Here is a 21,146-nt window from a genome sequence, read left to right on the forward strand (position 1 = left end):
TCACACCTGCAATCCCAGCACTCTGTGAGCCTGAGGCAGGCGGATCACTTGAGGTCAGGAGTTTGAGACCATCCCAGCCAACATGGTGAAACCCCATCTCTATTAAATATACAAAAATTAGCCAGGTGTGATGGCTCATGCCCGTAATCCCAGCACTGTGAGAGGCTGAGGCGGGCGGATCACCTGAGGTTGGGAGTACGAGACCAGCCTGACCAACACGGAGAAACCCAGTCTCTACTAAAAATATAAAATTAGTCACACGTGATAGCACATGCCTGTAATCCCAGCTACTCAGGAGGCTGAGGCAGGAAAATTGCTTGAACCCGGGAGGTGGAGGTTGCAGTGAGCCGAGATCACCCCATTGCACTCCAGCCTGGGCAACAAGAGTGAAACTCTGTCTCAAAAAAACAAAAAGGCCGGGCGCGGTGGCTCAAGCCTATAATCCCAGCACTCTGGGAGGCCGAGACGGGTGGATCACAAGGTCAGGAGATCGAGACCATCCTGGCTAACCCGGTGAAACCCCATCTCTACTAAAAAATACCAAAAAACTAGCCGGGCGAGGTGGTGGGCGCCTGTAATCCCAGCTACTCGGGAGGCTGAGGCAGGAGAATGGCGTAAACCTGGGAGGCGGAGCTTGCAGTGAGCTGAGATCCGGCCACTGCACTCCAGCCTGGGCGACAGAGCGAGACTCCGTCTCAAAAACAAAAAACAAAAAAAATTAGCCAGGTGTAGTGACGTGTGCCTGTAATCCCAGCTAATCAGCAGGCTGAGGCACGAGAATCGCCTGAACTAGGGAGGTAGAGGTTTCAGTGAGCCAAGATCATTTCACTGCACTCCAACCTGGGCAACAGAGTGAGTCTGTCTCAAAAAAGAAAAAAAAAAAAAAAAAAAAAAAAAGATTAAATTAAATTAAATTAAAATTAAAAAATAAATATACAAAAATTAGCCAGGTGTGGGGGCAGGCGCCCGTAATCCCAGCTACTCGGGAGGCAGAAGCTTGAGAATTCGCTTGAACCCAGCAGGCAAAGGTTGCAGTGAGCCAACATTGCACAACTGCACTCCAGCCAGGGCAACAGGGCAAGACTCTGATGCAAAACCAAACAAAGAGTTTGTGGTCCGAATAAATAATCAATTCCCCACCTCTGACCTCTAGCCACATTTATCTAGTCAAAGAAGACCAAGCAAATCCCAACACCTCTTTCTTCCCAAACCCCCATCTCTCCCCAGAGGTCCATACCAGTATAGGAACCCAGTAATAATTGAGGGGTGGTGCTGTATCCTGCACGATCCTGATACGGTGGGTGAAGAAGAAGAAAGCCAGGATCCCTGGAGAAGGAGAAGAAAGTGATGAAGATGGTGAAGGGTTCTGGATATAGGAAATAGCCTCCTAAGATGACACCCATCACAGAAGACAGAAATCAGGCTCCCACACCCTGAGAGGCGAGGTGGGCGGCACTCACCCACACTGCCTACGATCAAAAGTTTGCCCAACAGGAAGAGGAAGTCGGTAACTTTGTCCAGGACAGCCACTCTGCAGGGGACAGTGAGGGGCAGGTGTTAATGCTGGCTTCAGGGACTAGGGGAAGAGGGAGGTGGCAGGAGGAAGATGGTGCTGATTCCTGACCTGATGATGTTTCTCATGAGCAGGAAGAAGGCATTCCTGGCCGAGGTGCAGAAATTGGTGCCATAGATGGCAATCTGGAGGAGAGTGGGAGGGAGAGATCAGACCCACTGGGTGGGCATGGGGGGTGGTCCTCTCACCCAGCAGGAGCTGGTGGGTTGGTTGGGGGTCCCAGGCCCACTCACCATGATGTAGGCATTCCTATTGAGGAATTTGATGAACTTCTCCAGGCACCAGAAGCAGCATTTGAGACAGGTCATGAGGCACTTGGCAAACTTGTTCTCTGCGGCTGGAAGGGAAGGGAAGGGATGCAGAAGTGAGGGGACACCGCCTGACGTGGAAGGGATCCCCTCTTCCCTATCACACACACTTGCCAATGTCCAGGTCTCCTGAGTCCATGCTGTCAAAGAGACAGGGACTTGAGCCCAGGAGTTTGAGACCTCAGTGAGCCATGATGGTGCCACTGCACTCCAGCCTGGACGACAAAGATCCTGTCTCTAAAGCAAAGTACAATCAATCGCAGCCCCACAGCCCTTCCTCTAAGAAAAATAAACCAGTTTTTTTTTTTTTTTTTCTTTTTTTTGAAATGGAGTTTCGCTCTGTTTCCTAGGCTGAAGTGCAGTCGCTCGATCTCGGCTCACTGCAACCTCCACCTCTGGGGTTCAAGTGATTCTCCTCTCTCAGCCTCCCGAGTAGCTGGGGCTACAGACGCGCATACCACCATGGCTGGCTAAGTATTTGTAGTACAGATGGGATTTCACCATGTTGGCCAGGCTGGTCTCCTGACCTCAGGTGATCCGCTCGCCTCAGCCTCCCAAAGTGCTGGGATTATAGGCGTGAGTCACGGCGCTCAGCTAATAAACCAGTTTTATTCCTGCTTCCTTCAGCGCAAATATATCCCACTCCAATTCACTCTAGCAATAATCAATGGTGGGCCAGTCCTCTTGGGCCTGTCCCCTCAACAGCAAGAATTCCACCCAGTAGGTTCTCTGGTTTGCTCCTCCATCGCAGGACCCAATCACGCCAATTCCTGAGCTCCCCCGCGGCATAGACAGAAATCCATCACTGCTCTATGATCTTGGCACCGCCCACCTCCAAGCAAGAACCAATCCTGGTCTGCTCGCCCCCCAACAGGAGCTAATGCAAGCGGTGGGTGGGCCGTACCTTTCAGCCGCTGATCCAGGTACTCGAGTATCACACGAATGATCTGCACAATGGCCAGGATGAGCGCGCCAAAGGCCAGGGAGCCCGTGTGGTACCTGCGGGCCGAGGGGGTGGTCGGTGGCTGGGCCAGGCCTCGTCCTCCACCCCATCCTGCCCGCAACGCCAGCCCACCTGAGCGCCCGGCCAAAGGCAGAGAAGAGCGGAAAGGCCGGCAGGTCGTCCGGCTTGCGCAGGGCCCAGTAGTAGGAGGCAAAGGCCCCGGCCAGTGTGACCTGGCCCAGAGCCAGCACGAAGTTGGCCAACCAGAAGAACATGAAGGCATTGAAGATCTGCAGGCCCAGCAGGGCCCGGTGGTAGCCCGACTCACCACCGTAGAAGGCGAACTGGCAACGGGCATTGGGGCATAGGCGGGACTCATTGGAGGAGGGGAAGGTCTGTGGGAGAGAAGGGAGAACCGAGTCCAAAAAGAGGCACCAGGGGTTCACAGTAGGCTCTAAGCATCAGGTGTGGGGCCAGGAAAACCATGAGGTAGGACAGGAGACATAAGGATCAGAGTTAAGTGAAGGAACTAAGGGTTTGGAAGACAGCTTGTGCAAAGGAAGGAATTCTAGAAACAAGAAGTGGCCATCACCAGGGTCAAGAAGAGAGAATGGAGACAGGAAATGAAATGGGGAAAAATGGGCCGGGCAAGGTGGCTCACGCCTGTAATCCCAGCACTTTGGGAGGCAGAGGCGGGTGGATCACGAGGTTAGGAGATCAAGACCATCCTGACCAACATGGTGAAACACTGTCTCTACTAAAAATACAAAAATTTGCCTGGCGTGCTGGTGTGTGCCTGTAATCCCAGCTACTTGGGAGGCTGAGGCAGGAGAATTGCTTGAACCAGGGAGTTGGAAGTTGCAGGGAGCTGAGATCATGCCACTGCACTCCAGCCTGGCGACAGAGTGAGACTCTGTCTCATAAAAAAAAAAGAAAAGAGAGAAAAATAGGTGATTTAGCACCCAGGGTGAAGGCCAGGGCAAGTTGAAGACAGGAAGCCAGGTTGTCCTGGGAAGTTGTTCAATCCAGTTAGAGAGTCTCTTCCCCACCGTGCGTTCTCCCCCACACCCAGCACAGGACATGCAACAGGAGCCAATTGCTTGCTGAACCTCCAAGGGGACGTGAGAGGTTTAAAATCATCCGGGGCCTTCTGGGGCAATACCTGCCCTCCCCACCCTGGGGACGCCCACCTCTGGGTTGCAGGTTTTCGCAGTAAGTGAGCAGGAGCTATCATCAAAGATCTTATAGACCGCTTCATTGGAAGTGGACAGGAAGCTGGAGGTTCATTAAGGAAGCAGAGGTCTAGGACTGAGGACCCCAGGGACTTTCGTGGGAAAGAATCCATTATCCCACCAGTTTCCAGCCCTGTCCCTAAGATGCAGGTCACTTCTGGGCAAAGTTGGTCTTTAGCCATCCCTGGGGTCAGAGATTGGTGTCTGGGGGTGGATACACAGCAGTGCTGGCCCAGTAGGCGATGCAGAGGCACAGCAAGAAGAAGGTGACCAGTGGGTAGAGCAAGGAGCACATGACATATCCCACAGCCCTAGGGAGGAGCAGAGACACAGGCATCAGGGCAAAAGACACAACTCTAGGGACAGCTCCATCCTGACCCCCGGCACCTGGCCCCCACCTGCTGGCTTCTTTGATGAGTGCAATCGCGATGAGAATTCTCTTCCGGAGAAAGATGAGCAGCAAGATGATAATGACTTCGAGGATACTCAGAATGATCACTGCAAAGGGCAAAGGCTGAGCCGCCTGGGCTCCCCACTCCCTCCAAGGCCTCATGTCGGGGCAGGATTGGGAGACTGTGACTCACTAAAGGCCAACCAGGTCTGCCGTAAGTGCAGGTACACCCGGAAATCCGTCTGAAAGCCGAGGTCCACCAAAGAGACATCAGAGCCAGCCTCACCACGCAGTCGGGAGTACTCCATGTAGCAGTGAAAGATTCCTGCACGGGGGAAACCACAAGCTCAGTCCACCAATGCCTCCTGCAACTTTGCAAAGAGCTACAACTGCCCGCATTTAACAGAAGCAAACATCGAGGCTGAGAGGCTGCGTCTTCTAGCCCCTGCTTCAGGGACTTTACACTTGCAGTTCCCACCGCCCGGTGCATTCTCTCCCCATGGCTGGATCCCACACATCTGTAGGTCTCTGCTCAAGTGTCACCTTCACAGGAGACCTTCCAGAACCCTTTCCCCCTACTTGGAATCATAATCATGTGCTGCCAGGGTCTAACTTCTCTTTTTTTTGAGACGGAGGCTCACTCTGTCACCCAGACTGGAGTGCAGCGGCATGATCTGGGCTCACTGCAACCTCCACCTCCAGGGTTCAAGAGATTCTCCCTGCCTCAGCCTCCCGAGTAGCTGGGATTACAGGTGCCCGCTACCATGCCCAGCTAATTTTTGTATTTTTTAGTAGAGACAGGGTTTTGCCATGTTGGCCAGGATGGTCTCGAGCTCCTGACCTCAGGTGATCCGCCCACCTCAGCCTCCCAAAGTGCTGAGATTACAGGGGTGAGCCACCACGCCCAGCCAGGATAGCTGTTGAATGAATGAATGAATGAGCAGGTGTCAGGATGCTGCATGGCTAAGACCTCTCTCTGACCCCCTCGCCACCTTATAACAGTGATTCTCGGGAGTGGCCTGGCTATTAATATGTAGAGCAGCATTAGAAATTTTCAGCATTCTTCTTAGCTTGCAAACTATAATTATAAAATAAAGACAGGCTTGGCCGGGCACAGTGGCTCATGCCTATAATCCCAGTACTTTGGAAGGCCAAGGCAGGTGAATCACAAGGTCAGGAGATCAAGACCATCCTGGCTAACACTGTGAAACCCCATCTCTACTAAAAATACAAAAAATTAGCTGGGCGTGGTGGCACATGCCTGAGTCCCAGCTACTTGGGAGGCTGAGGCAGGAGAATCACTCCAACCCGGGAAGGAGAAGTTGCAGTGAGCCAAGATTGCGCCACTGCACTGCACTCCAGCCTGGGCGACAGTGAGACTCCGTTTGAAAAAAAAAAAAAGACAGGCATGGTGTGGTGGCTCATGCTTGTAATTGCAGCACTTTGGGAGATAAAGTAAAAAAAAAAATCAAGCTACCTAAAATGCCAACACCCAGCTAGAAACCACTATTTTTTTGGTTGCATTGAGTATATTACTATTACTTTAAGACAGGGTCTACCTCTGTCATACAGGCTGGACTGCAGTGGTGCCATCATAGCTCATTGCAGCCTCAGCTTCCTGGGCTCAAGCTATTCTCCCACCTCAGCCTCCCAAGTCGCTGAGACTACAGGTGCATGCAGCTAATTTTTTTTCTTTTTTTTTTGAGACGGAGTCTCTCTCTGTCACCCAGGCTGGAGTGCAGTGGCGTGATATCGGCTCATTGCTACCTCTGCCTCCCAGGTCCAAGTGATTCTCCTGCCTCAGCCTCCCAAGTAGCTGGGACTATAGGCACGTACCACCAAGCCTGGCCAATTTTTTGTATTTTTACTAGAGATGGGGTTTCATCCTGTTAGACAGGATGGTCTCAATCCCCTAACCTCATGATCTGCCCACCTTGGCCTCCCAAAGTGCTGGGATGACAGGCGGGAGCCACTGTGCCCGGCCCCCAGATAATTTAAAAATTATTATTATTATTTATTTATTTAATTTTTTTTGAGACAGAGTCTCACTCTGTTGCCCAGGCTGGAGTGCAATGGCACGATCTCAGCTCACTGCAACCTCTGCCTCTCAGATTCAAGAGATTCTCCCGCCTCAGCCTCCCAAGTAGCTGGGATTACAGGCATGCGCCACCATGCCCATCTAATTTTGTATTTTTATTAGAGATGGGGTTTCACCATGTTGTTCAGGCTGGTCTCGAACTCCACCTTAAGTGATCCACCCACCTCAGCCTCCCAAAGTGCTGGCATTACAGGTGTGAGGCACGGTGCCTGGCCTTAAATTTATTTTTGGCAATGGGATCTCACCGTGTTGCCCAGGGTGGAATGCAGTTGCTTGATCATGGCTCACTGCATCCTCAAACTCCTGAGCTCAAGTGAATCTCCTGCTTCAGCCTCCCAAAGTGCTGGGATACAGGCATAAACCTGCCTAGAAACCACTGTTTTCTTTTTTTTTAAGACGGAGTTTCACTATTGTTGCCCAGGCTAGAGTCCAATGGCAGAATCTCGGCTTACGGCAACCTCCAACTCGCAAGTTCAAGTGATTCTCCTGCCTCAGCTTCCCAAGTAGCTGGGATTATAGGCATGCGCCACCACGCCCAGCTAATTTTGTATTTTTAATAGAGATGGGGTTGGCCGGGTGTGGTGGCTCACAACTGTAATCCTAGCACTTTGGGAGGCCAAGGCGGGCAGATCATGAAGTCAGGAGTTCGAGACCAGCCTGACCAACATGGCGAAACTCCATCTCTACTAAAAATACAAAAATACAAAAAAAAAAAAAAAAAAATAGCTGGGCGTGGTGGTGGGGGCCAGTAATCTCAGCTACTCAGGAGACCGAGGCAGGAGAATTGCTTGAATCCGGGAGGCAGAGGTTGCAGTGAGCTAAGATTGTGCCACTGCACTCCAGCCTGGACAACAGTGCGAGACTCCGTCTCAAAAAAAAAATAATAAGGCCGGGCACAGTGACTCACGCCTGTAATCCCAGCACTTTGGGAGGCTGAGGCAGGCAGATCATGAGGTCAGGAGATCGAGACCATCCTGGCTAACACGGTGAAACCCCATCTCTACTAAAAATACAAAAAATTAGCCGGGTGTGGTGGTGGGCACCTGTAGTCCCAGCTACAAGGGAGGCTGAAGGAGGAGAACGGCGTGAACCCGGGGGACGGAGCTTGCAGTGAGCCAAGATCGCACCACTGCACTCCAGCCTGGGTGACAAAGCGAGACTCCATCTCAAAAAAAAAATTAGCCGGGCATGGTGGCAGGCATCTGTAGTCCCAGCAACTTCGGAGGCTGAGGCAGGAGAATGGCGTGAACCCAGGAGGCAGAGCTTGCAGTGAGCCAAGATTGTGCCACTGCACTCCAACCTGGGCGACGGAGCGAGACTCTGTCTCAAGAAAAATAATAATAATAATAATAATAATAATAAAATAAAAATAGAGATAGAGTTTCTACATGTTGGTCAGGCTGGTCTCGAACTCCCGACTTCAGGTGATCCACCCACCTCAGCCTCCCAAATTGCTGGGATTACAGGCGTGAGCCACCGCACCAGGCTAGAAACCACTATTAATATGAATATTTTACTATAAGTGTCCCAGATTGGATTACCAAGCATTTTTCTTCTAGGAAAGTTCAAGGAATAATCAAAATATGGGCCGGGCATGGTGGCTCATGCCTATAATCCCAACACTTAGGGAGGCCAAGGCGGGAGGATTGCTCAAGCTCAGGGAGTTCAAGACTAGCCTGGGCCACATAGGGAGCGCCTGTCTCTACAAAAATATTTAAAATTTAGCCAGGCATGATGGTGCATGCCTGTGGTTTCAGCTACTTGGGAGGATCACTTGAGCCCAGGAGGTCAAGGCTGCAGTGAGCTGTGATTATGCCACTGAACTCCAGCCTGGGTGACAGAGTGAGACTGTCCCAAAAAAACAAATCAAGGCTGGGTATAGTGGCTCACATCTGTAATCCCAGCACTTTGGGAGGCCAAGTCAGGCAGATCACAAGGAGGTTAAGACCAGCCTGGCCAACATGGTAAAACCCCGTCTCTACTAAAAATACAAAAAAAATTAGCCAGGCATGGCGTTGGGCACCTGTAAACCCAGATACTCAGGAGGCTGAGGCAGGAAAATTGCTTGAACCCGGGAGGCGGAGGTTGCAGTGAGCCGAGGCTGTGCCACTGCACTTCAGCCTGGGCAACCAAGACTCTGTCTCAAAACAAAACAAAACAAAACAAAACAAAAACTCAAAAACAACAAAAATCCAAAATATGAAGCATTGTTTTGTTGAGCACAATATTGTGCCTCTGGATTCCATAGGCCTGAACTAAACAGGCCCCTACACATATTTTATCTGCACATTACCTCCTTGTCATTTAGTTTGCCAACTAGAAATATAAATTACCCTCATTTTATAGAGAAAGAAACTGAAGCAGGCCAGGCATGGTGGTTCATGCCTGTAATCCTAGCACTTTTGGGGGCTGAAGTGGGCAGATCTCCTGAGGTCGGGAATTCGAGACCAGCCTGACCAACATGGAGAAACCCCGTCTCTACTAAAAATACAAAATTAGCCGGGTGTGGAGGTGCATGCCTGTAATCCCAACTACTCAGTAGGCTGAGGCAGGAGAATTGCTTGAACCCAGGAGGCGGAGGTTGCACTGAACCAAGATCACGCCATTGCACTCCAGCCTGGGCGACAAGAACGAAACTCCATCTCAAAAAAAAAAGAAAGAGGCCGGGCGCGGTGGCTCACGCCTGTAATCCCAGCACTTTGGGAGGCAGAGGCAGGTGGATCATGAGGTTAGGAGATCGAGACCATCCTGGCTAACACGGTGAAACCCCGTCTCTACTAAAAATTCAAAAAATTAGCCGGGCGTGGTGGCGGGTGCCTGTAGTCCCAGCTACTTGGGAGGCTGAGGCAGGGGAATGGCGTGAGCCCGGGAGGCAGAGCTTGCAGTGAGCAGAGATCGCGCCACTACACTCCAGCCTGGGCAATAGAGTGAGACTAGGTCTCAAATAAAAATAAAAATAAAAGAGAAATTGAAGCACAGTTAGGTTGAGGCACTTGCCCAAGGAATTGGCAAAGCCAGGATTTGAACCTCTGCTATTCTGCTACCATAGTATGCATCCTTAACTACAGCGCTGAGACATTTTTTCTTTTTCTTTTTTTTTGAGACGGAGTTTCACTCTTGTTGCCCAGGCTGGAGTGCAATGGCGTGAACTCAGCTCACTGCAACCTCCGCCTCCCAGGTTCAAGCGATTCTCCTGCCTCAGCCTCCCTAGTCGCTGGGATTACAGGTATATACCACCATGCCCAGCTAATTTTGTATTTTAAGTAGAGATGGGGTTTCTCCATGTTGGTCAGGCTGGGCTCGAACTCCTGACCTCAGTGATCTGCCCGCTTTGGCCTCCCAAAGTGCTGGGATTACAGGTGTGAGCCACCGCACCCAGCCTGACATTTTCTTTTTTTTCCCTGATGGGCCATTTCCATGGGAAAGGGCAGGGCAGTGTGCAGATTCAGGAAAAAGGAGTCACAGGGAGGGGGTAACCTACCGTAGCCCAGCACCAGAATCACCATAATGATCATCACCCAGACCATAATGCCAGCCAGGAAGCGGAGCAGGATGATGAACAGGAGGCTCATTGCCATAGCAATGACCAGACCTCTGGGGAAAAGAAAATGGTCATGAACAGACTCCACCCCCAGCCAGGCTTAGAAGGGGCAGCCAGGGGAGAGGCCCCTCCCCTCCTGACTTACATGATAATCCAATACCAAGAGACAGTGTAATCTTCAAATATGCGCATGGCGAGTTGCCGCGCCTCTAGGACTCCATTGGCTTTCCTGGGGGAAGGAGACCGAGGCTCAGGTCAGACCCTCTTCTGTGATCAGGTCAACCCCAGGGGATGCCTGTCCCTCCCAGGAAAGTGCGACCCCGGTGTGGTGCGTCAATCTCCTCACTTAGCGCCCTCCACCAGGTCTGTGATGTTTTTCCGGGAGCCATGCCCATCCTCATAAGTCGTCTCATTGCCCACCATCAGGACACCCTTGTGGGCGTGGATGGCGGGGAAGCATCTCCGGGCCACTGCATGGAGCAGAGGATGGGACCAGTCAGGCTGAGCCTCTGCACAGCCTCCCCGTCCCCACCTGAGTCTCCTGGGATCCCCTGACTCACAGGGTTTGCTGGGGATGAGGACAGCAGGGCAGTCACCATCTCGAAGCACCTCAGCCACTCCCTGCCAAGAGAGATGGAGGGAGGTGAGTCCCCAAGGCTAGTACACTGCCGCTGCCCATACCTGGGCTCTCAGGACAGTCTACAACTCACTTTATTGTCCTTGAAGCCAGGAACACAGAACTGCTTATAGTACTCAAAGTCCCGGGAGCTGCGAGCATTCAGGTACGTGAGGTAGCGGTCGGGGCATTTTTCCACGCAGATCTGGGCAGGGAGAAGGAAGGGATTGGGTGGGGTTGGGACAGACCGCTCAGGACAGAGGTCCCAGCCCACATTCACAGGGGGAAAAGGATGGAAAGTGGGGAGAGGAAAAAGGGAATGGTGGGGACAGGTTACCTGGGGAGTGGGACATTGGAATTCCAGCAGAACCAGGGGGCTGGCACATTTCACAATGTTGAAATAAAACAAGTAGGGTTTGTTCCTGGAGTTGGAGAAGGGAGAATGGAAACGGTTAAGACTTCTTTTTTTTTTTTTTTTTTTTGACGAAATCTCGCTCTTGTTGCCCAGGATGGAGTGCAATGGCACTATCTTGGCTCACTACAACCTCCGCCTCCTGGGTTCAAACGATTCTCCTGCCTCAGCCTCCCGAGTAGCTGGGATTACAGGTGCCCGCTTCCAAGCCTGGCTAATTCCGTATTTTTAGTAGAGACAGGGTTTCAACCATGTTGGCCAGGCTGGTCTCAAACTCCTGACCTCAAGTGATCCACCTGCCTTCGCCTCCCAAAGTGTTGGGATTATAGGTGTAAGCCACCACTGAACTCTTAACCACCCTGTAGTAGAAACAGTTTGCACAAGACAGGAGTCTCGGCAGGCCTTGAGGGAGAGGCTCAAGCCTGTCCAGCACTTTGGGAGGCTGGGGTGGTGGATCACGAGGTCAGGAGATGAACCATCCTGGCCCCAACAGTGAAACCCATCTGCAGGCGGTGGCTCCTGTAATCCCAGCACTTTGGGAGGCTGGGATCCTGGAGTCAGGAAGATCAGAGACCACAGTGAAACCCGTCTCTACTAAAATGTCTAAAAATTAGCGAGGCTGGTGGTGAAGAGCCTGTAGTCCCAACTTCTCAGGAGAGGCTGAGGCGGGAGAATGAAGTGACCGGGGAGGTGGAGCTTGCAGTGAGCGAGATCAGCCACTGCACTCCAGCCTGGGTGACTGTATGAACTCCGTCTCAAAAAAAAAAAAAGAAATACAAAAACTGGCGGTGGTGGCGGTGACTATGCAGTCGCTACCGGGAGGCTGAGGCGAGAGAATGGCGTGAACCTGGGAGGGGCTGCGGTGAGGAAGAGCTGGGGCTCTGACCACTGCACTCCAACCTGGGTAACGAGGCAAGACTCGTCTCCAAAAAGACGGAGTCTGCGGCTCTGTGTAAGCCCGACTGGGTGCAGTGGCACAATCTCGGCTGCTGCAAGCTCCGCCTCCAGTGTGTCCCTGCCTCCCAACTCCCTGATGCCAGACCAGTGCTACATGATCTCTAACTAGTCTATTTTAGTAGAGGCGTGTTATTACTGTGTTAGCCAGGATGGTCTCCGAACTCTGACCTCTGGTGCGATCCCTGCCCGCCTCGACCTCCCAAAGTGAGTTTATATCTGCAGAGCCCTGTGCCCAACCTCTTTTTGAGACGGTGTGCTTTCTCTGTTGCCCAGGCTGGTGAGCAGTGGCACAGTCTTGGCTCACTGCAGCCTCTAGTGATCCTGGGCTCAAGTGATCCTCCACCTCATCCTCCTGAGCACCTGGGACTACAGACGTGTGCAACCACACCTGGCTAATTTTTTGTATTTTTGGTAGTGACAGAGTTTCACCATGTTGCCCAGGCTGGCATCAAGCAATCCTCCTCCCTAAGTACTGGGATTACAGGCATGAGCCACCATGCCCGGACTGTTGTTTCCTGTAAGATATTTTCTGTGGCTGGGCATGTTAGCTCACGCCTGTAATCCCAGCACTTTGGGAGGCCAAGGCAGGTGGATCACCTGAGGTCAGGAGTTCGAGACCAGCCTGGCCAACATAGAGAAACCACATCTCTGCTAAAAATACAAAAAAATTAGCTGGGTGTGGTGGTGGGCACCTGTAATCCCAGTTACTTAGGAGGCTGAGGCAGGAGAATTGCTTGAACCTGGGTGGCAGAGGTTGCAGTGAGCCAAGATCGCACCATTGCACTCCAGCCTGGGCGACAGAGTTAGACTCTGTCTCAAAAAGAAAAAAAAAAAGATGGGCTGGGCATGGTGGCTCACACCTGTAATCCCAGCACTTTGGGAGGCCAAGGTGGGCGGATCACGAGGTCAGGAGATCGAGATCATCCTGGCTAACACAGTGAAACCCCGTCTCTACAAAAATAAAAAAAATTAGCCGGGTGTGGTGGCGGGCATCTGTAGTCCCAGCTACTCGGGAGGCTGAGGCAGGAGAATGGCACGAACCTGGGAGGCGGAGCTTGCAGTGAGCCGAGATGGTGCCACTGCATTCCAGCCTGGGTGACAGAGCGAGACTCCGTCTCAAAAAAAAAAAGGTATTTTATATAGGGCCAGGCAGGGTGACTTAGGCCTGTCTTGTGCCAGCACTTTCGAAGGCCCAGGTGGTAAGATTGCTTGAGCCCAGGAGTTCCAGGCTGTAGCGAGCTATGATCCTGCCACTGGCTGACAGAGTGAGATACTGTGTCAAAATAATAATAATAATAATAGTAATAATAATAATAGGCTGGGTGTGGTTGCTCACACCTGTAATCCCAGCAGTTTGGGAAGCCAAGGCAGGCAGATAACCTGAGGTCAGGAGTTCGAGACCAGCCTGACCAATATGCTAAAACCCTATCTCTACTAAAAACACAAAAATTAGCCAGGCGTGGTGGCATGTGCCTGTAATCCCAGCTACTCAGGAGGCTGAGACAGGAGAATCACTTGAACCTGGGAGATGGAGGTTGCAGTGAGCCGAGATTGCGCCACTGCACTCCAGCCTGGGTAATAAGAGCGAAATCCGTTTCACAATAATAATAATAATAATTTAAAAACTGCAGCATCAGCAACTCTATGCCAGGTGCCATTCTTTTTTTTTTTTTTTTTTTGAGATGGAGTCTTGCTCTGTTGCCCAGGCTGGAGTGCAGTGGCATGATCTCGGCTCATTACAACCTCTGCCTCCCAGGTTCAAGCAATTCTCCTGCCTCAGCCTCCCGAGTAGCCAGGATTACAGGCACATACCACAATGCCCAGCTAATTTTTTTGTATTTTTAGTAGAGACGGGGTTTCACCATGTTGGCCAGGCTGGTCTTGATCCTCCCACCTCAGCCTCCCAAAGCACTGGGATGATAGGTGTGAGCCACCGTGCCCAGCGATGCCAGGTGGCATTCTAAGCTCTGTACATGTATTGGCACATCTAACCATCAAAATAGCCCGATGAGGGTGGGACCGTTATGATCCTCATTTTAGAGATGAGGAAAACGAGGTTCAGAGAGATTGAGACACCTGCCCTAGGTCACAGAGCCAGGAAGTGACGCCACTCAGGCTGTGTTTGCTCTGCTGTCTCTCCTGTTCATCACCACCTGACGTCTGATCCAGGACTGTCCCCTCTCAGTCTCTCCCGCCCTTAAAATGTGCGCTGCCGGAGAACAGGATGCTTACTATCTCATTTAGAGCTGTATGTCCCCAAGGACTAGACTAGTGGCTGAGGGTGGTGGAACTTTTATCAGTACTTGTTTTCTTGTTGTTTTGTTGAGACCAGGTCTCGCTCTGTCGTCCAGGCTGGAGTGCAATGGTACAATTAAACCTTACTGCAGCCTTGGCCTCCCAGCTCAAGCGATCCTCCCACCTCAGCCTGCTGGGTAGCTGGGACCAGAGGGGCGCCCCCACCACATCCACCTAATTTTTCTTTTTCTTTTTTTTTTTTTTTTAAAACGGAGTCTCACTCTGTCGCCCAGGCTGGAGTGCAGTGGCCGAATCTCAGCCTACTGCAAGCTCCGCCTTCCGGGTTCACGCCATTCTCCTGCCTCAGCCTCCGGAGTAGCTGGGACTACAGGCGCCCGCCACCTCGCCCGGCTAGTTTTTTTTTTTGTATTTTTTAGTAGAGACGGGCTTTCACCGGATTAGCCAGGATGGTCTCGATCTCCTGACCTTGTGATCCGCCCGTCTCGGCCTCCCAAAGTGCTGGGATTACAGGCTTGAGCCACCGCGCCCAGCTGTTTGTCTGTTTTGAGACTGAGTCTCGCTCTGTCCCCCAGGCTAAAGTGCAGTGGCGTGATCTCGGCTCACTGCAACCTCTGCCTCCTGGGTTCAAGTGATTCTCCTGCCTCAGCCTCCCAAGTAGCTGGGATTACAGGCGTGTGCCACCATGCTCAGCTAATTTTTGTATTTTTAGTAGAGACAGGGTTTCGCCATGTTGGCCAGGCTGGTCTTGAACTCCTGGCCTAAAGCAATACTCCTGCCCCGGCCTCCCAAAGTGTTGGAATTTCGGGCGTGAGTCACTGCGCCCAGTCTGTAAGCACTTGTTAAGTAGACTTAGGGAGATGGGAAATGCCTAGAACCTTCTGCCCCCTCCTCCCTAGCCCCCCCCCCCATGCCCCAAGGAGTCAACTCACTCGTTTTTTGTGCCCTTCTGCCCACAGAACTCGCCCCGGCTATCAGTAGGGTAGATCACCTTTCGAGGGTCTCCATGAGTCCAGGCTGTGGAAAGATCCAGGGATACTGAGACACTACCACTCCTGAGATCCAGCCGTGTTCCCACTCCAGAGGCTATGGCTGCCTCCGCCCACCCTGGAACTCCAAGTCCTGCCCCGTTCTCTACTCACCTATAATGCCCACAGCCACGTAGCCCACAATGGCCAGGAGCAGGAATACACAGCATATGACGTCCGTGCAGCCCCTGGGGAGCAGAGGGGCAGCGTTTGGAGAAGCCTTGGTGCCATGTGCACCATGGGCCCATCTGTCCTCTGCAAACACCCTCATCCATGTATTATCTGGACAAATTTTCCTGAGAGGTTTGAATGCCGTACCAAATGTACATGCATTTTTATTTTTATTTCATTTCATTTTTTAATTTTGTGCAATAGAGTCTCACTCTGTCATCCAGGTTGGAGGACAGTGGCACAATCATAGCTCACTACAGCGTCGAACTCCTGGGCTCAAGCGATCCTCCTGCCTCAGCTTCCCAAGTAGTTGAGACTACAGGTGCACACCACCATACATTTTTTAAAATTTATATATATTCTGTAGAGATAAGGTCTAGCTATGTTGCCCAAGCTAGTCTTTTTTTTTTTTTTTTTTTTTTTTTTGAGACGGAGTCTGGCTCTGTCACCCAGGCTGGAGTGCAGTGGCCGGATCTCAGCTCACTGCAAGCTCCGCCTCCCGGGTTTACGCCATTCTCCTGCCTCAGCCTCCCGAGTAGCTGGGACTACAGGCGCCCACCACGCCGCCCGGCTAGTTTTTTGTATTTTTTTAGTAGAGATGGGGTTTCACTGTGTTAGCCAGGATGGTCTCGATCTCCTGACCTTGTGATCCGCCCATCTCGGCCTCCCAAAGTGCTGGGATTACAGGCTTGAGCCACCGCGCCCGGCCTTAGTCTTTTTTTTTTGAGAGGGAGTCTCACTCTGTTGCCCAGGCTGGAGTGCAGTGGCACGATCTTAGCTTACTGCAACCTCTACCTCCCAGGTTCAAGCAATTCTCCTGCCTCAGTCTCCCAAGTAGCTGGGATTATAGGTCCCCGCCACCACGCCCGGCTAATTCTTGTATTTTTAGTAGAGACAGGGTTTCACCATGTTGGTCAGGCTGGTCTTGATCTCCTGACCTCAATTGATCCACCTACCTTGGCCTCCCAAAGTGCTGGTATTACAGGTGTGAGCCACCGTGCCTGGCTGCATTTTATTTTTTTGTTATTATTTTTTCGAGACAGAGTCTCACTCTTGTCGTCCAGGCCGGAGTACTGTAGAGCAGTCTCAGTTTACTGCAACCTCCACCTCCCAGGTTCAAGCAATTCTCCTGCCTCAGTCTCCTGAGTAGCCTCTGAGTAGTCACAGCTACTTGGGAGGCTGAGACAGGAGAAGCGCTTGAACCGGGAGGGGAAGGTTGCAGTGAGCTGAGTTTGCACCGCTCCACCCTGGGTGACAGAGTGAGACTCTATCTCAAAAATAAATAAATAAACAAAAAATACGAACATGGTAAAAATTAAATCCAGGCCAGATGTGGTGACTCACACCTGTAATCCCAGCACTTTGGGAGGCCAAGACAGGTGGATCGCTTTGAGCTCAAGAGATCGAGAACAGCATGGGCAACACAGCGAAACATCTCTGCTAAAATTACAACAACAACAAAAAATTAGCGGGCGCACGCCTGTAATCTCAGCTACTCGGGAGAATGAGGTGGTAGAACTGCTTAAACCTGGGAGGTGAAAGTTGCAGTGAGCCGAGATCGCGCCACTGCACTCCAGCCTGGCGACAGAGCGAGACTCCGAAGTCTCAAACAAACAAAACAAGTTTCAAATATTTGTCACCAGACTGTTGGAGAACAGATCGGGGGTGGGGGTGTGTGAAGAGACAGGGATTGGGGTAGTATTAGCAGGGAGAACCCTCCAAAACCCAAAGCCCTTACCTGTTGTAAATAGGTCCTTTGAAAGTGGGATCATACTTCTGCGGCGTTCCTGAAAGTCAAAAAGATTGATGGGGTTGGAGACCTGAACCAAGACAGGGCTGGGAGAGCGCCCCCTCCCAAAAGCCCCTAGGGGTGTCTTTGCTTCGGCAAGAATGAATTTCAGAGACCTGTGGAATTTTCTGCCTCACCCACCTCCAGGTGACCACACCCAAGCCCCCAGTTCTGGCAGGCCAGGACAGGGGAGGAAGGAGGAATCACTAATTGTGAACAAATTTATTAACTGGCAGCCACCCACTGGTAAGAGGGCTGAAATGGTGGCCACCAGGGAACTAGGTGGAGACGGGGAAGGTCTGAGATGGGATAGGGGGAAGGGGGCGCTGGCAGCAGTGCCAGGCAGAGGGCTACAGGGGCAGGTCCTTTGGGTGGGGGAGAGTAAGGAGGGTCGTCTGCGAGGCTCCGGGGGAAAAGTGGGGTAAGGGGGGCTGGCTGATGGCAGGGAGGCTCCAGGAGCAGATTTGCAATTGCGCTCCCCCTCCAGCCCCCTTCCCTGCGCCCCATGTCCTCTTGAGGCCCCCACCGAGGGGCCGAGGGGTCGGCCCGGGGCTGTGGGCGGGGGTCGCTGCCTACCGTGTTTCCCGTAGTAGTGGGGCCGCTCGTCCCCCATCCCTGCAGGCGACCAGCCCCGGCGGCCGCCCGCGCTCTCTCCCGCGCCCCCTCGGCCCTCCCGAGTCTGGAGGGAGGCACTGACCGCGCGACTGGCGGCGGCTCCTCCCAGCACAGCGCCAGGCGGGGCGGCCCAAACCGGTCAGACCGGCCCAAGCTGGGCAGCTGCCCAGACTGTGGGACCCGGGAGGGCGCGGGCGGGGCGGCAGCTGCTCCCGCCACTCACCGGCCGGCCGGATTTAGCCCTCCCCGCCCCCACCCGAGAACCCTGCGGCTTCACCCCGGGAACACTCTGCCACCGGGCGACACCGCCCAGAACCCCTAGCCACCCTGAAAGAGCGTTTCTGTGACTCCGTTTTGCAGGTGTGGAAACTGAGGCACTGGCAGGGAAAACAGCCCACGGCCCAAACCCAGACAACCAACTGTGGAGTGTTGGGGCTGAAAACTTCTCCAACCTGTGCAGGAAATGAGTTTTCTTTTTGTCTGCTTTTTTTTTTTTTTTTTTTTTTGAGACAGGATCTCCCTCTGTTGCCCAGGCTGGAGTGCAGTGGTGCAATCACAGCTCATCGCAGTCTAAACCTCCCGTCTCAAGCCATCCTCCTGACTCAGCCTCCCAAGTAGCTGGAGCTACAGGTGCTCTACTGCACTCGGCTAATTTTTAATTCTTTTTGTAGAGATGGGATCTTGCTATGTTGCCCAGGCTCATCTTTAACTCCTGGACTTGTGGGCTCCTCCCACCGTGGCCCCCAATTGCACTACTGGGCCTGGCCTTAGAACAAGCATTTATTCAGCCCTTAGTGGGTACAGGCCTTGGGCGGGGCACCATGTACAGTGAGGCACCAGAGAGATCCAATCTCCACCCTTCTGAAGCCCACATCCTCCTGGGTCGCCCTTAATTCAAATGTTCCTTCTGCACCCTCTGAACTAGAAGATACTTAAAAAGGCCTTATCTTCCCTAAGCCTCAGTTTCCTCAACTGCAAAATGAGGCTAAAGTATGAAACCAAAACTGACCTCAAAGAGCAGGCATAGGCCAGGCACGGTGGCTCACGCCTGTAATCCCAGCACTCTGGGAGGCTGAGGTGGGTGGATCACCGGCAATCAGGAGTTTGAAACCAGCCCGGCCAACATGGCAAAACCCCTTCTCCACTAAAAATACAAACATTAGCCAGTGTGGTGGCACATGCCTGTAATCCCAGCTACTTGGGAAACTGAGGCAGGATAATCGCTTAAACCCAGGAGGTGGAGGTTGTAATGAGCCAAGATCACCTCACTGCACTCCAACCTGGGGGACAGAGTGAGACTCTGTCTCAAAAAAAAAAAAAGAATAAGGAAAAAAGAAAATAGACTGGGTGTGGAGGCTCACTCCTGTAATCCCAGCAATTTGGGAGGCCAAGGTGGGCAGATCGTGAGGTCAAGAGATCAAGACCATCCCGGCTAACTTGGTGAAACCCCATCTCTACGAAAAACACAAAAATTAGCTGGGCATGGTGGTGCGCACCTGCAGTTCCAGCTACTTGGGAGGCTGAGGCAGCAGAATCACTTGAACCCAGGAGGCGGACGTTGCAATGAGCCAAGATCGCGCCACTGCACTCCAGCCTGGGCGACAGAGCGAGACTCTGTCTCAAAAAATTAATTAATTAATTAAATTTTAAAAAATCTAAAAAAAGAAAAACACTGCATAGATCAGGCATGGCATACCAGGGGTACACACTTAGTATCAGGGTTCACAGTTGGCAATGGGTATACTGTATGATCACTGTAACGGTGTTCAATCAACATAGGGGTACAGAGCAGGTATGGGATGCCGCAAGTATGGGGCATATGGTCAGTGAAGCCACAGGTAACATGGATGTATATAATTATCACAGAGGCACTTAATCTGTTTGTGGGTGTATAGTAGGGGTGAAGGGTATACAGTTTGTGTGAGGTATACAGCCATCATGGGTGTATACTATGGGAGTATACCAGCATGGTACAGCTGGCCGCACCCCCCATGCCTACTGTATACCCCCATGCCTACTGTATACCCCCACACCAACTATCCACCCACGTGCTGATTATATACTCCTTTGCGTACTAAAACTGGTCTCACTGGTTGGGTGCTATGGCTCATGCCTGTAATCCCAGCACTTAGAGAGGCCAATGTGGACAGACTGCCTGAGGTCAAGAGTTTGAGACCAGTCTGGCCAACATGGTGAAACCCAGTCTCTACTAAAAATACAAAAATATTAGCCTGGCGTAGTGACGTGGGCCTGTAATCCCAGCTACTGGGGAGGACGAGGCAGGGGAATTGCTTGGGCCAGGGAGGTAGAGGTTGAGGGAGCCGAGATTGCACCACCGCACTCCAACCTGTGCTACAGAGTGAGACTCTGTCTCAAAAAACAAATAAAAATTAAAAAATAAAATACAACTGATCTCACTGTATCTCCCAACTTTTGTGTGTGTGTGTTTTGAGACAGAGTCTTTCACCCAGGCTGAAGTTCAGTAGCGTAATCTCGACTCACTGCAACCTCCATCTCCCGGGTTCAAGCAATTCTCCTGTCTCAGCCTCTGGAGTAGCTGGGATTACAGGCGCGTGCCGTAACACCCGGCTAATTTTTGTATTTTTAGTAGAGACAGTGTTTCACCATGTTGGCCAGAATGGTCTCAAAACTCCTGATCTCAGGTGATCCACCCACCTTGGCCTCTCAAAGTGCTGGGATTACAGGCATGAGCCACTGAGCGCAGCCAGTATCTCCCAACTTTGAGGCCGCTTGTGAATTTATTTATTTTTATTATTATTATTTTAAAAAATAGAGACGGGCTGGGCGCGGTGGCTCACGCCTGTAATCCCAGCACCGTGGGAGGCCAAGGCGGGCAGATCATCTGAGGTAAGGAGTTCAAGACTGGCCTGGCCAACATGGCAAAACACTGTCTGTACTAAAAATACAAAAATTAGCCAGGCGTGGTGGTGGGCACCTGTAATCCCGGATACTGGGGAGGCTGAAGTAGGAGAATGGTTTGAACCTGGGAGGTGGAGGTTGCAATGAGCCGAGATTATGCCACTGTACTCCAGCCTGGGTGACAGAGCGAGACTCTGTCTCAAAAAACATAAAATACAATACAATAAAAATAGAGACAGGATCTCACTGTGTTACCCAGGCTAGTCTCAAACTCCTGGCCTTAAGCAATCCTCCCACCTCAGCCTCCCAAAGTGCTGGGATTGCAGGTAACCTGGCCCT

General features: G+C 52.0%; 1 protein-coding gene across 5 annotated transcripts in view; it reads right to left on the minus strand.

Moving 5' to 3' along the window:
• SLC44A2 (solute carrier family 44 member 2) overlaps positions 1 to 21,146 on the minus strand; it is a 49,664-nt gene that overhangs the window by 6,504 nt on the left and 22,014 nt on the right. For 2 of the 5 annotated variants that reach the window (XM_031659918.1, XM_031659920.1), the window contains exons 2-20: positions 17,262 to 17,310; positions 15,467 to 15,540; positions 15,257 to 15,341; positions 11,040 to 11,124; positions 10,797 to 10,907; positions 10,647 to 10,707; positions 10,433 to 10,556; positions 10,232 to 10,315; positions 10,027 to 10,139; positions 4,641 to 4,772; positions 4,455 to 4,554; positions 4,275 to 4,367; positions 4,015 to 4,099; positions 2,957 to 3,219; positions 2,786 to 2,880; positions 1,807 to 1,910; positions 1,625 to 1,698; positions 1,461 to 1,531; positions 1,238 to 1,326 (exon numbers count right to left, since the gene is read on the minus strand). In XM_031659918.1, coding sequence (XP_031515778.1) covers positions 1,238 to 1,326; positions 1,461 to 1,531; positions 1,625 to 1,698; positions 1,807 to 1,910; positions 2,786 to 2,880; positions 2,957 to 3,219; positions 4,015 to 4,099; positions 4,275 to 4,367; positions 4,455 to 4,554; positions 4,641 to 4,772; positions 10,027 to 10,139; positions 10,232 to 10,315; positions 10,433 to 10,556; positions 10,647 to 10,707; positions 10,797 to 10,907; positions 11,040 to 11,124; positions 15,257 to 15,341; positions 15,467 to 15,540; positions 17,262 to 17,310 — 1,892 coding nt within the window. Of the gene's footprint in view, positions 1 to 1,237; positions 1,327 to 1,460; positions 1,532 to 1,624; positions 1,699 to 1,806; positions 1,911 to 2,785; positions 2,881 to 2,956; positions 3,220 to 4,014; positions 4,100 to 4,274; positions 4,368 to 4,454; positions 4,555 to 4,640; positions 4,773 to 10,026; positions 10,140 to 10,231; positions 10,316 to 10,432; positions 10,557 to 10,646; positions 10,708 to 10,796; positions 10,908 to 11,039; positions 11,125 to 15,256; positions 15,342 to 15,466; positions 15,541 to 17,261; positions 17,311 to 17,888; positions 18,297 to 21,146 lie in introns of those variants that run through there. The other 3 variants (XM_031659919.1, XM_031659917.1, XM_031659915.1) reach the window with 3 other exon arrangements.

This window comes from Papio anubis, chromosome 20 (genome assembly GCF_008728515.1).
Source record: "Papio anubis isolate 15944 chromosome 20, Panubis1.0, whole genome shotgun sequence".
Classification (NCBI taxonomy): domain Eukaryota; kingdom Metazoa; phylum Chordata; class Mammalia; order Primates; family Cercopithecidae; genus Papio; species Papio anubis.